This window comes from Podarcis liolepis (genome assembly GCF_965112155.1).
Source record: "Podarcis liolepis genome assembly, chromosome: 3".
Lineage (NCBI taxonomy): Eukaryota > Metazoa > Chordata > Lepidosauria > Squamata > Lacertidae > Podarcis > Podarcis liolepis.
Genome location: NC_139557.1, coordinates 1,327,110 through 1,339,800, shown reverse-complemented (window position 1 = coordinate 1,339,800; position 12,691 = coordinate 1,327,110). Strand labels below are relative to the sequence as shown.

General features: G+C 45.7%; 1 protein-coding gene across 16 annotated transcripts in view; it reads right to left on the bottom strand.

The window, feature by feature from the left end:
* Positions 1-12,691, bottom strand: part of ADGRF5 (adhesion G protein-coupled receptor F5) — a 47,384-nt gene that overhangs the window by 27,952 nt on the left and 6,741 nt on the right. For 3 of the 16 annotated variants that reach the window (XM_083495051.1, XM_083495042.1, XM_083495044.1), the window contains exons 2-5: positions 5,943-5,992; positions 5,216-5,381; positions 1,981-2,100; positions 1,507-1,567 (exon numbers count right to left, since the gene is read on the bottom strand). In XM_083495051.1, the coding sequence (XP_083351177.1) occupies positions 1,507-1,567; positions 1,981-2,073 (154 nt within the window). In that variant the 5' untranslated portion in view covers positions 2,074-2,100; positions 5,216-5,381; positions 5,943-5,992. Of the gene's footprint in view, positions 1-1,506; positions 1,568-1,980; positions 2,101-4,804; positions 5,037-5,215; positions 5,382-5,942; positions 5,993-12,691 lie in introns of all 16 variants that reach the window. The other 13 variants (XM_083495053.1, XM_083495043.1, XM_083495047.1 and 10 more) reach the window with 6 other exon arrangements.

The following is a 12,691-nucleotide window of genomic DNA, read 5'->3' as shown; positions in this document are numbered from 1 at the left end:
AAATCGTTTATATCTCTCTCTACGTAAGACAGCCTCAGGATCAGGAACAAGGAGGCCTCGCCTGAGAATACATTTGTGGACCAGGGGGCTGCTGGCTTTCTCCTTGTCCCAACAAATTTCCACGGTTTTGAGCCTGAATGTGTTCATTTCCATTCTCATTCTCCCTCTCTCTCTCTCATGTGGGCGAGCCAAGATCCTTCAGCCCTTGGATGAAGATTTCTAAAATGATGATTCAAATGAGGGAGGCATAAAAATCCCATGAAAGCCCCATGAAAATAATGATTGCAGAGGCACAGGATAGCAATTTAGAGAGGCCAAAATACCTGCGGCCAAAACACAAGTGCCAAAGACACTGTACGCTAATGCTAGAAGACGCTGAGCCCAGATGGGTGAACTGGAGTGCTTGGTCTTAGAGGATGACATTGACATAGTGGACACAACGGAAAATGGAGACAACCAGTAGGACACCGTTATCTCTGGATATAAGCGCTATAGGAAGGACAGAGAAGGACATATCTCTCTGGATGTCAAAGAGGACAGTGAGTCCAGCAAGCCAGGAATCCCCCAAGGCAGACTCCGTCACAGAATCAGTTTGGGTGATAATTATTTAGTAACGAGGACATGCTGTCATCCTCTTGATGAAAATGCTGGGGGATATTGAGATGATAAATGAAATCAAGGAAATGTCCAAAGGAGGAAATGTTGTGGTATTGGGTGGCGTTACCTGGTATCCTCACAGAGACTGGCTACAGAGGTGTTCCTGTTGGAGAAGTTGTAAGGGCTTCACCCCTCAGCTACTTGCTGGTTGAGGTTGTCTCACATTGACTTGCAATGCCCATATAAATGTCCTTTTGACTGACAGTTGGAGTCTGGATCCTATTAGCTGTCCATACAGTAATACCTCAGGTTAAGAACTTAATTCGTTCTGGAGGTCTGTTCTTAACCTGAAGCACCACTTTAGCTAATGGGGCCTCCCGCTGCTGCTGCCGCTGTGCCACCACCGTGCGATTTCTGTTCTCATCCTGAAACAAAGTTCTTAACCCGAGGTAATATTTCTGCGTTAGCAGAGTCTGTAACCTAAAGTGTATGTAACCCGAGGTCCAACTGTTGTGGGTTGGGTATTAAACCCCACTTTCCCCCCAACAATCCAGGCATGACAAAGCGAATGACAGTTCTAGATCTGGAAAGTGGCCAATGGAGCACCTTTTTTTTTTTTAGGGGATCCAGAGGGGATCCTGGAAATTACAAGTCAGTCAGCTCAGTGTCTGTTTGGGGGAAACTGGTGGAAAGTTAAAATAAAGTTAAAATAACCACGCATAAACCTGTTCATCTTTGATGCTTCCATTCTTCCGCCTGAATTGTACTATGCTCTTAGCAAACAGTTCATCTGAATACTTTCATGATGAAAAGGATTTCTTGTGCTCAGGCCAGAGTACCCTGACTGCATATCTAAGAACAAAGATTCTGCCTTCAAGCAAAACACACTGTTGAGAAGTATTAACGTACCCTGCCGTTTCTGCCTGTGCAGCTCTCTCTCTTCCTCTCCTCCGTTACCTTTGCTGTAAATCTGAAAGAGATGCACCCACAACATCACAACATTAGGAAAATTGGTTAAGAGCAATACAATGGGGGGAAGGGGTTCCAAGAAGAGCTAAACCCACTCATCCCTAGTGAACCGATAGTCTCGAAAGTCAGAGTGTGCTCAGAAAGAAGCAAGATCTGAAGAGCCTTTTCAGAGCTCTCTAAAGTAGGAGTCAGAAAGCCACAGGGGTGAATTGGGGTGGCCACCTCAAGTCCTGATACGGTTTCTGCAGGGGCTCTTCCGCCCCTTCCCCCTGTGGTATGGCTGGCTTCAGCAGTGTAGCCACAGGAGGATAGCTCTGGCCCACCCTGCCATGCTTTCCAGAGTGTCTCTGCATTGAAAGAACAGCCCTGTGCTCATAGATAACTGTGAAGCTACACGCAGAAAACATTACTCACAGGTGAATGGATGAACGAGCCAAAATTAAAATTTTGGTAAGCTGTGCTGACAACTATGAGGGTACAGAACATTGTTATCTTCCAAGGCAGCATTTTCCCCGTGTTTTGTTGCTGTAGAACCTACAAGGAAATCAAAATATGATATACTACTATTATTTTAAAATAAAATTAACATAGTTTCCCTTCTAAAGAGTCAGTCCTATGAAGAATAGGCTGTAGAGAAAGTTAGCACGTTTGTTTTTTAAGAATCCTATATACACACTGTTCCTTCATTATGCTGTTGCTGCTGCTGTTCTGTGGCAAATTCCTTTTCTTATTTTACAATCTTCCTGTTTGTAATCCTTCTTTCCTTTAAAGTCTTCCAACATGGGGGACAGGATCCCATAGCATTAACTCAAGGCACCCCAGAGCCCCCTTCTGGATCCCATCAGCCCAGGGAGAAACAGCACCCCTGCAACTCACTGCCACCAGCCTCCGAGAGCCAGTCGGGCAGAAGACCATGGTCAATGGTATTGCAAGCCACCAAGAGGTCCAGAAGAGCTCACAGGGACACTGCCTCTTGTCTGGTGTAAGGCATTTTGATGCCAAAACCAGGCCAGAAAACAGACTGAAGTGGCTCTAGAAAACTAGTGTGATGCAAGCGGAGGAGGGAAAGAAAGCCAGTCAGTGGAGGAGACCAGTAGTGCCCTGTGATGATGAGGGAGCCCCATATCTCTCTCTGCAAAGCAGCCTGACAGTGGTGGACCTTGGGCTCTCACATTTTAGCAGCGCCCTGGACAACACCAAAATGCAGCGCCCCCCCACCTCCCATTCTACAACATAGTTTGGCACCCGTGAGGCTCTGCACCCCGTGAGACCAAACAGTTCACGCTCCTCTACATCCACTTCTGAGCCTAACTGACATGTCGCCTGGAGCTGCAGCACGTGCTTAACTGTAATTGTTGCAATACAGGAACTAATTGGTGCTTGTGGGACACTTGTGGCTCCTCCCCGGGGCTCTTCCAGACGTCCTTTTGAGCCATGTTTCTAGGCACAGGTCCACGCTTTAAAGCTCTGCATCTGATCACTTCCCCACAGCACTTTCCCTGCGAAATCCCACTTTTTACCACTGAAAACAATTCCACAGAAACCCTGAATTGCTGTTTGTCCCAATTCAGCATTAAAGAGCGGGTTTTCCTGGGGAAACCAGGGTGGGGCAGGAAGCAGGGGCATACCTAGCTGCTCTGGCAACCGGTGGGGCGGGGACGGGGCAATCTGAGCATGAGGACAGCGCAGGGCCCCAAGCCACTGCGTCACTCCCAGGAGAGACGTGTGGCTCAGGAGCACTGCAGGCCAAACCCCTCAGTAAGTGCCCCCCCCAAGGGTGACACCCGGGGCGGACCACACACCCCTTCCTACGCCCCTGGCGAGAGGCGCTCAGACACAGGCTGGGAAAGTGTGGAGCTGTGCCTCGGAAGCAGGGGGCAAAAGGTCAGTGGGGATGAGGCCTCAGTAGGTAAGAGTCTGGGCTCAAGTGATGCTCAAAGCACAGGAGGCAGATCTGATTTGGGGGGAAAGACTGTGACCGGAAACCCCTCTCCTCCACTAGTTTCATTTGCTGAATTAAGTTCAGCATAATCCTCACAAAGAAGTCCAGAAGCCCTTTTGCTCTCCCTTCCTGCAATATTGAAGGGCACCGAAGCTCTCTGGAGGAATGGCAGGGCTTGCTGCTGCTGCTGCTGCCGCGGCCGCCACCTCCTGCCACAGTTTATATTATCACACTCTCTTTAAAAAAAAATATTTTTATTAATTTTCACAAACAAAAGAGAATAAAGAAAAACATAAGATACAAATTATAAAAACAAAAAGAGAAATAAAGCAATCTTTTAAAATCAACATTTTGTACCGTCTTCTTTACAAAGCGCATACTCACGCCTTGACTTCCCTCCCCCCCTGCATCAGCTTTCTTAATACATATCTTCTCCTACAGATCCTTATTCTTATTCCCTTTTTGTGCACATCACATGATTTATGTCAGACCCGCTACAGTTTTTAAACTTCTGCAATTTATCTTTATATAAGCAACAAATTTCCCCCATTCTTCCTCAAACTTTGACCCTTTTTGATCTCGGATTTTATAGGTCATTTTGGCCAATTCTATATACTCAAAAAAGTTTAACTTGCCAGTCCGATACTGTTGGAATTTCCTGTGATTTTCATTTTTGAGCAACAAGAATCCTGGCTTCTTGATTTCTGGCATGTGGTGAACACACTCGATAGAACATTTATGCTACTCAAGTTGCTCATTGTGTTGTTATGTTGGTCACAAGAAATGGCGCATGTAAAAAAGTTTCAGGTAACATCTTATCATATTTGCTTAAGGTTATGAATCTTAAATAAAATTAAATCATGTAGATTTTTCTTTTCATTCGTTGGCAGAGGAGGTGCATTTTTTTGTGACCAATGTAACAGGCATGCCCAACATAAATTTTGTTATCTGAAGGTCTTCTTATTCTGCTCCTAGGATAAAATTTATTGTCATTTCACCAAATGAGAAATATTATCAAAACAATAAAGTGTCATTAACCTATTATCTGTTTTCCTGGAGAGGTCTTTAACTGAACTTTAGAAAACAATTAGAGAAGTTCTGAGTTATCTTGTGTGTCATACTTCTGATTGTTTTACTCATGTGTAAATTGCCATTTTGAAAATCTGTTGCCATATATATATTTTGTTTAAAATGATACACAACACTTTAACTATATATGAAAATGAAAAATGGGTATGTAGATTGATGTTTTCATGGAATTAATGTTGGCCTTTCCTCTTTCCCCCCAAAACATACCATTCAAAGCAGTGTCTCCTCTCCAAAAACTGTACTAGCTGTGTCTTCAAAGTTGGTTTTGGATTCATTCACGGAGAAAGACAAGACTATTGCTCCTCCTTAATCCAGCTCCTCTTATAAAGCAAACAATCTCAGAGCAAGTCTAGGCTTGGCTGCCCAGACAAGTGCCATTAAGTTCAGTGAGACTTATTCCTAGGTAAGTTCGTTTGTCGTAGATTTCAGACTCCGTGACCTGGGGTTGACAAATGGTTCCCAATGAGCAAATACTCTATTCAGACACTACTCAGACTTTTCACCTTTCCTCCTGGAGAGAGCCTAGTAAAGTGATGCTACAGCTGTCTCTTGGGTTGCCCTCAATCTGATGTCATTCCTCCTTCCCAAGGCACATAAGATACAGTCCTGCTTTTTTACCTGATCAGCTTTCTCTGGACGCAGCCCTCCTAGGCAGATCTGGGGTCTGTGGACATCTCCTTCCCTGCGCAGTCCGGGGCTCTTGCTTTGCTGGTTACTGAAGGGAAGTCATGCCCAAGGCAGCAAGTTAAAGAAAGTGAGCTGCGCGTTGCTGCGCAGGCAGGATCTGGGCAAGGGAGGAAGTTGAATTTCACTGTCTGTTCAGTGGGATTGGCAAAGTTATTTCCTGATGCCATTCACCTGATCTAAGCTTTTCAGTTTATTTTATCTGAGCAAGCAGGCGAACATGTTCCACAGGCATTTGACTTCTGAGAGATGCATTTGTCATGTTTGTTTGTTTGGGGTTTTTGTTACCAATGAAATGGATGAGAAAACGCCAGCAGAAAAGCTTCAGCCTTGCCTTGCCTCCAAGCATAGCTAAAGAGGACTTCTACTGCCAGATTTGCTTCTAAGCATGATGCCAAATATTTAAATTAAGAACTAATATATTGTTGAATAGTTTAATTCTCTCACAGCAACGGGAGGCACAATAATATATTTAATTCTCTTACAGCAATGGGGAAGGCACAATAATATATAGCAGCATTTCTTTTTTAAAGCTGCTGTTAAAGCCCTGTCATTTAGTGCAGGCAGAGAGGGAAGCAGGACTGAGCACAAGGGTCCCACTAGCACTTGCTATATGGAAAGTCCCTTATCCAAACACAAGGAAGTAGCACCCAAACCTCACCTTGCGCACCACAGATTCAGATCTCCAGAAAGTCAGGTGTGCGTGTAGTACTGTAAAAAACACAAAAACAAAAAACAAGCAGCCTTCAACAAGCCTTACTTTTTATGTTTTACTCATCCGTGACAGCTGTTTTGCCAGAAACTGGGGGTGGGGGAAGAGATTAGACAATTTTTTTTTTCCTTCCTTGTTTGCCTTCTGCAGGGTTTCAGGGGGTTTTCCCGGAGTTTTCTGGGCAGGGTTTCTGTCCTTTGGCGTCAAAATTTGGGGTCAGGAATGCATTAGAAATTTCCCCATAGGAATGAATGGAAATCATTGACTTGTTATGTGACTGCTCGCCTAACAAACCATTTCCTGAGAACGCATTGTGTTCATCTAGCAGAACCTGTGTGTATTGTAACCCTTTCCAGAAAGCTGCCCCTAGAAGCCTTCCTGGCCTGGGTCATTGGGCGGTCGCTGCAGCTTTCCCACCTCCAGACCCTTTTCCAAGGCCAAGAATTAAAATAATGGGGAACCCAACCCTGACAACCCCCTCCATGTACTTAGCAGTCGCTGCAGCTGTTTAGTCAGGGATAAAGTGTCAAGCCTCGTCTTCTCCCCAACATGCCAGTGTTCAGTGTCCAGGGCATTTTTTGTAGCCAGAAGCATTTGATCCGGTGAGCCCTGCAAGACGGGGCACTGGTCTCCTGCCACCACCATTTCCTGCAAGCCAAGGAATCCTGTATCTCAGGTATCTCCCACCAAGTCTTCAAAGCCCCAAGGTGCCTTAGGATGCTTACCTGGGAAATATGACCTACCAGGCAATAAAAACAAAATAAAAATGACTGTGTCTTTCATTGGTTAGAAAGAACCGGTGGCCACTCCCTCTGGGGAGAGGGGAGAGCTCTGGCCTCCCCCCGTGGGTGGTGGGGCTGACTTCTGTGCACCACTCCGTGAAGCTGACGGCCCTCACTGCCAACTCGTATGGAGATGGTTGTGTCATCAGTAAGTAGCAGAGATGGAATCATGGGGCTCCCTTTGCTTTCAGTATTCTCTCCGTCTTTCTTTCATTCTTAAAAAAAAATTCACAACTGGACTAGTGGAAATTGTGTGATCATTGTTCTCTCTTTCATTAAAATGGTTCTTGGGGCAGATTTAAACAAAATTAAAACATGAGAACAAAAAAAACCAGACATATTTTGTTGTCAATGATACATACTTTGTTTCCCCAACAGGAATGCATATGGAAACTAGATTCAATGGAATTACATATTCTTGGGAATTTTACAGGAAAGATCTGATTAGATCTGGGATACATTTGTTGGCTCCAGTTCAGATTTTCCTGCAAACATTTTTTCCATATTCATTCCTTTGTGAGTAAATGCTATGCTGAAACTGAGATAAAAGGATGATAAATATTATTGATTGTATTGTAGGTCAGGATTGTATTTCCTATGAACAAACTATGAGGCTGCAATCCTGCACACACTTAGCTGCGGAAAGTTTCACTGAAATCGTTTGGGGTTACTTCTGCTTACACAGGCATAGGGTTGTTCTGTCAATGGCACTATTAATTGGTTGAGTAATAATAGCCGATAGTTTCACTCCAGTATCAAAATATCAACAGATTAGTTTCCTATGATTAAAATAATTCCCATGTACTATTAAAGCACAATATATTTCTCACAAAAGTAAGGCATTTTAATTGAGCAATAAGGACAATCACAGATACATAAAAATGGTTCAAATTAATTCTAGTTCAGAATAAGGATGGAGCAATATTTAAAAATTATACAACAACCAGAGGAAGAAATGAAAACAAATCCAAATATAATGCCCAAAATTTCAGTTAAGTTACTTTTTAAAAAATCATTATTTTAGGTGTTACCAGAGGTCAGGAACCTCCAGTCCACGGGGAAGCTCCCCATCTGGCCCCAGAGGTCATTCTGGGCAGGCCACACCCACCCAGCCCACACTTGATGCCATGCACAACGTCAGGTGTGGGCAGGAAAGGGCAGGGCTTGGCGTAAAGGGACTTTGTAGGCCCTGCGGATTGGGAGGCCTGCAAAGGTCTCTTGCACAGCTTTCAACGCGCCTGATAACTTTCTGTCGCGTTGTGCGAAGCAGGAACTCTGTCATCAGCTGCTGCACAGTGGGGTGAGAGAGAGAGCGCTCCCTGCACAGAACTCTCTTGCAGACACAATCCCATTTTTGCCTGGCGCCTAAGCATATACAGTGGTGCCCCGCAAGACGAAAAACCCGCTAGACGAAAGGGTTTTCCGTTTTTCGATGCGCTTCGCAAGACGAATTTCCCTATGGGCTTGCTTCACAAAACGAAAAAGTCTTGCGAGTCTTGTGATTTTTTTCGCTTCCCCCCCCTTTTTCTAAGCCGCTAAGCCGCTAAGCCTTTAATAAACCGCTAAACTGCTAATAGCGCTAAGCCGCTAATAGGGTTGCTTCGCAAGACGAAAAAACCGCTAGACGAAGAGACTCGCGGAACGGACTAATTTCGTCTTGCGAGGCACCACTGTATAAGGAAGGCACCAGGCGAACCTCCCTGGGGAGAACACTCCACAATCAGGGAGCCACTGCAGAGAAGGCCCCGTTCTCGTGTTGCCCCCCTCCGGACCTCACGTGGAGGAGGGAAACAAAGAAGGGGAGAGGCAGTTATTGAGGTCTTGTGGTCCTGAGGCACTTGCAAGGCAAGGGAAGAGGCTGTTTCCTGGCCCCTCACTTTTCTGTGGCGCTTGGTCATCAGGCAGCTGTGAGTCCAATGCAGGACACCCCCCCCCCAAGCAGGGGGCTCTGAGGGGCAGACAGAGGGCAGGCCCCCCCTTAGGCAGGAAGAAAGGGGGCAGAGAGGAGTGGAAGGAGTCTTGATCTAAAAATAAATGTGTGCATCCACATCTAATCTTGCCCCTTTCTAAAAGTTGCTTATTGGTGTGTGTTTTTCTTTTTGTCAATCTACCAAAGAATAAAATAAAATAAAATTGGGATTATGGGTTTTTCTCAGGATGGTGGAGGGCCTGTGTCCCGTGTCCCCTTGATATCGGGATGGGGGCACTCACCCTTCTTCTGATAGGAAATGCTCTGTGGGAGGAAGGGGCACAAAACAGGGGGTTGAAGAGGATCAGTTGGGAGGGGGAGTGAGAAATGTCCCTGTTTTCATCTGAGGAATGTTGGAGGGTATGATACAGCTTATTATGACTTGTAAGAAACAAAACCCTACACAAAGCAAGAATCAAGGGGAGAAGCTGTGAGAATGAGAGCAAATCTGCGCTGACCTTTACAGATAAAGCAGCTTAATATAAACAGCAACAGCAAAAATTATTAAGGATTGAAGTGTCAACTTTTGCAGTGATAAGGATTTAGAGGTTAAAAAGCAGGCATTGACGTATTTCCTGCTTCAGTGTGCTGGAACAGGAGAGCAGTCGTCAGTGGGAGACTCCAGTTCCAGACACGGCAGAAACAGCAGCTCAGTTGTTCTGCCCTTTGCATGGGGCACAGCAGTGACTTCTCTGCACATGGACTGAGTTGCTTTCACTTGGGGCTTTGACACACACACAGGGTTAGGAATGCAATTTCAGATTTAGAGGGAATGCCCAGTGCCTGATGCACACACACACACACACACACACACACACACACACCCTGCAAACTTTTCTGACTACCCAAAACTCCATGGTTTGGGGCAGCAGCCGGAGCAAAAAGAAAAAAGAAAGACCCAGTGCTTGGAGGGGGGAGGTTTAGATGCAGATGCAAAGAAGTCCCTCCCTGCTCATCAGATCTGGCTTTGGATGAGTGGAGAGGAGGCCGGCTGGATCTAGACACAGCAAAGAAGCATTTAAGTTAATCACATTGCAAACTTTGTACAGTATGAGAAATTGGGTTGGCAAAAACGGAACTCCACAGCGCCATTTGGTGTCATAGTGTTAGAATGCATGAACAACGCCTATAAAGCGCTTTTTCTTTGCCAGTGTAGCTGAGTCCGCTATAAACTCTTCCCTTCATACTTGCACAAATCATTTATGGGGAGGGGGACGTTTGTTTGTGCAAGGCTCTCACAATCAAAGGCACGCCCACCCATGTCATACCAGAAGGTTACTTACCCCTGCTGTGTACACTAACCAGGGAGTAAGTCTTGCTGAGTTAAATGGAGCTTGCTTCTGAGTAGGAATGGACAGGATGGTACTGTTAAGTTCCAAAAACAGTGCATTTTGAGGTGCCATTGCCATTTGTTATTTATAATGCATGTACCCCCCCTTCTTAATGGCCAGCATGGCCAATGGTCAGGGATATTGGGGGTTGGGGACTGTTGGTGTCTGAGTGGCCACGGGTTCCCCACTCATGCACAAGAGTGGACTACAGGGGAATGTCTTTACACAAGTTCAGGTTAAAAATAAAAAAGGGAAACTTTCATGCATTTGCTAAACAAATACCAGGAGCATTTTTTAGGGGGGGGGCTTGAAAGAATATGCACATTTTTGTGTACAAATACATGTATATTGTGGGAACTGCACATAAAGATGCATATATTTTTGGAAACAAAACACAAAATTGCAGATTAATAGGGGAAATCACTTTCAAATATTATATATAATACAAAATTGTGTATTAGGAAGAAATGTGCATGAAAATGCACAAAGTGATGCAGAAATGAGGAGAACTGAGCTTAAGATTAGAATAATTAGAAACAGAAAAACCAACCTTCTCTTTCCCTAATATTTATTTTACAAGCACATGCCCTCGAATTTCTTTGATGTTTGAAGCACTCCTAGCAGCGGTTGGGGGTGGGGGAATAGCACTGGAATAGCACTCCCTCCCAAATCATGTCACTTGGCCTTAGGACTGAGCTATAGCTGGGGAGAAAGGAAGGCGCCTTAGGAGGCAGGGGCGGTAAGGGAACAGCTGGCCCTGGCCCCATTGTAGCCACGACCAAAAGTTACTATGCAGCATTATTATTATTATTATTATTATTATTATTATTATTATTATTACATATGCTTTTAAAGCACATTGTTTTGGAGACCATATAATATTGAATAAGTGGGTCAGCAAGCACCCCTTGAACATCCTGCAGATCTTAGATCTACTCACTCAGTCCTTCTCCCTTACCCTCCTCCCAGCGGCTCCCATGCTGAGGGAGGCAGGAGATGGGAGGGAAGACACCCCATTTTCCCTTTTCCAGAACTGAGACAAAGACCCAGTTCCTTCACTCTGCCCCTTGGAGACTCCCTGGGACTCTGCCTGCCCTGAAATTGCACTCGTAAGCTGCACGTCATCAGTCACAGAAAAAGCGTGTCCACCAGGTTCCTAGGGCAAGTGAAAGCTGGATACTTGGCTAAGCACTGGAGTCCTAGAAAGTCCAATGGCAGGATGCTTCCTACTCATTGCAGCTCATTAACCTTTCAAAAACCCTTTTCCTGTTATTGTCGGCAAAGTTGCTGAAAAGACATCAAGGCAGCCAGGCCTTGGAGGAAGCGGGTCGTGCAGGTGTGGATTGTTCCACATTTACATAACTCAAACAGCAGAGACTGAAGCAGTTTCCTCGACAAACCTTATTCCTGCCACACCTAGAAACCACATTATCCGAGAACAAATTAGCGTGCAGTTCCTGACAAGTATCAGGCATGAGTTAATGAGGCTTACTCCCAGGCAAACATATATAGGATTACAGCAGTTTATTGCAACAAGGGCAGGGGAGACCTCCAAATAAAACTGTCCAGCTTAGGCAGCCTTTTAGAAAGCTTGTAATAATAATAATAATAATAATAAATTTTATTTATATCCCGCCCTCCCCAGCCGAAGCCGGGCTCAGGGCGGCTAACAACAATAAAACAGTATAAAAGTATAATATAAACAACACTCTAAAATCATTCATTGTAAAATTAATTAATTCAGGCCACTGGCAACCATTGGGCCAGAGCTCCGTGAAGATTGCCGAGGGAGGGAGTCAGGCTGTGCCCTGGCCAAAGGCCTGGCGGAACAACTCTGTCTTGCAGGCCCTGCGGAAAGATGTCAAGTCCCGCAGGGCCCTAGTCTCTTGTGACAGAGTGTTCCACCAGATCGGAGCCACAGCCGAAAAAGCCCTGGCTCTAGTTGAGGCCAGCCTAACTTCTCTGTGGCCTGGGACCTTCAAGATGTTTTTATTTGAAGACCGTAAGTTTCTCTGTGGGGCATACCAGGAGAGGCGGTCCCGTAGGTACGAGGGTCCTAGGCCGTATAGGGCTTTAAAGGTTAAAACCAGCACCTTAAATCTGATCCTGTACTCCACCGGGAGCCAGTGCAGCTGGTGTAGCACCGGATGAATGTGATCTCGCAGCGAAGACCCCATAAGGAGTCTCGCCGCGGCATTCTGCACCCGCTGGAGTTTCTGGGTCAGTCTCAAGGGCAGCCCCACGTAGAGCGAGTTACAATAATCCAATCTGGAGGTGACCGTCGCGTGGATCACAGTGGCTAGGTCAGGGCGAGAGAGGTAAGGAGCCAACTGCTTAGCTTGGCGGAGATGGAAAAATGCCGCCTTTGTTATAGCTGCAATCTGCGCCTCCATGGAAAGGGAGGCGTCGAAGATTACACCCAAACTCTTAACAGACGGTGCTGGCACTAATTGCGCCCCCGCAAGAGATGGGAGTTGCCCCCCCAATCCCATATCGCCCCGCCCTAGCCACAGGACCTCTGTCTTCGAAGGATTTAGCTTCAACCGGCTCCCACGTAACCATCCAGCCACAGCTTCCAAACATCTGGTCAGTGTGTCTGGGGCCGAGTCAGGATGG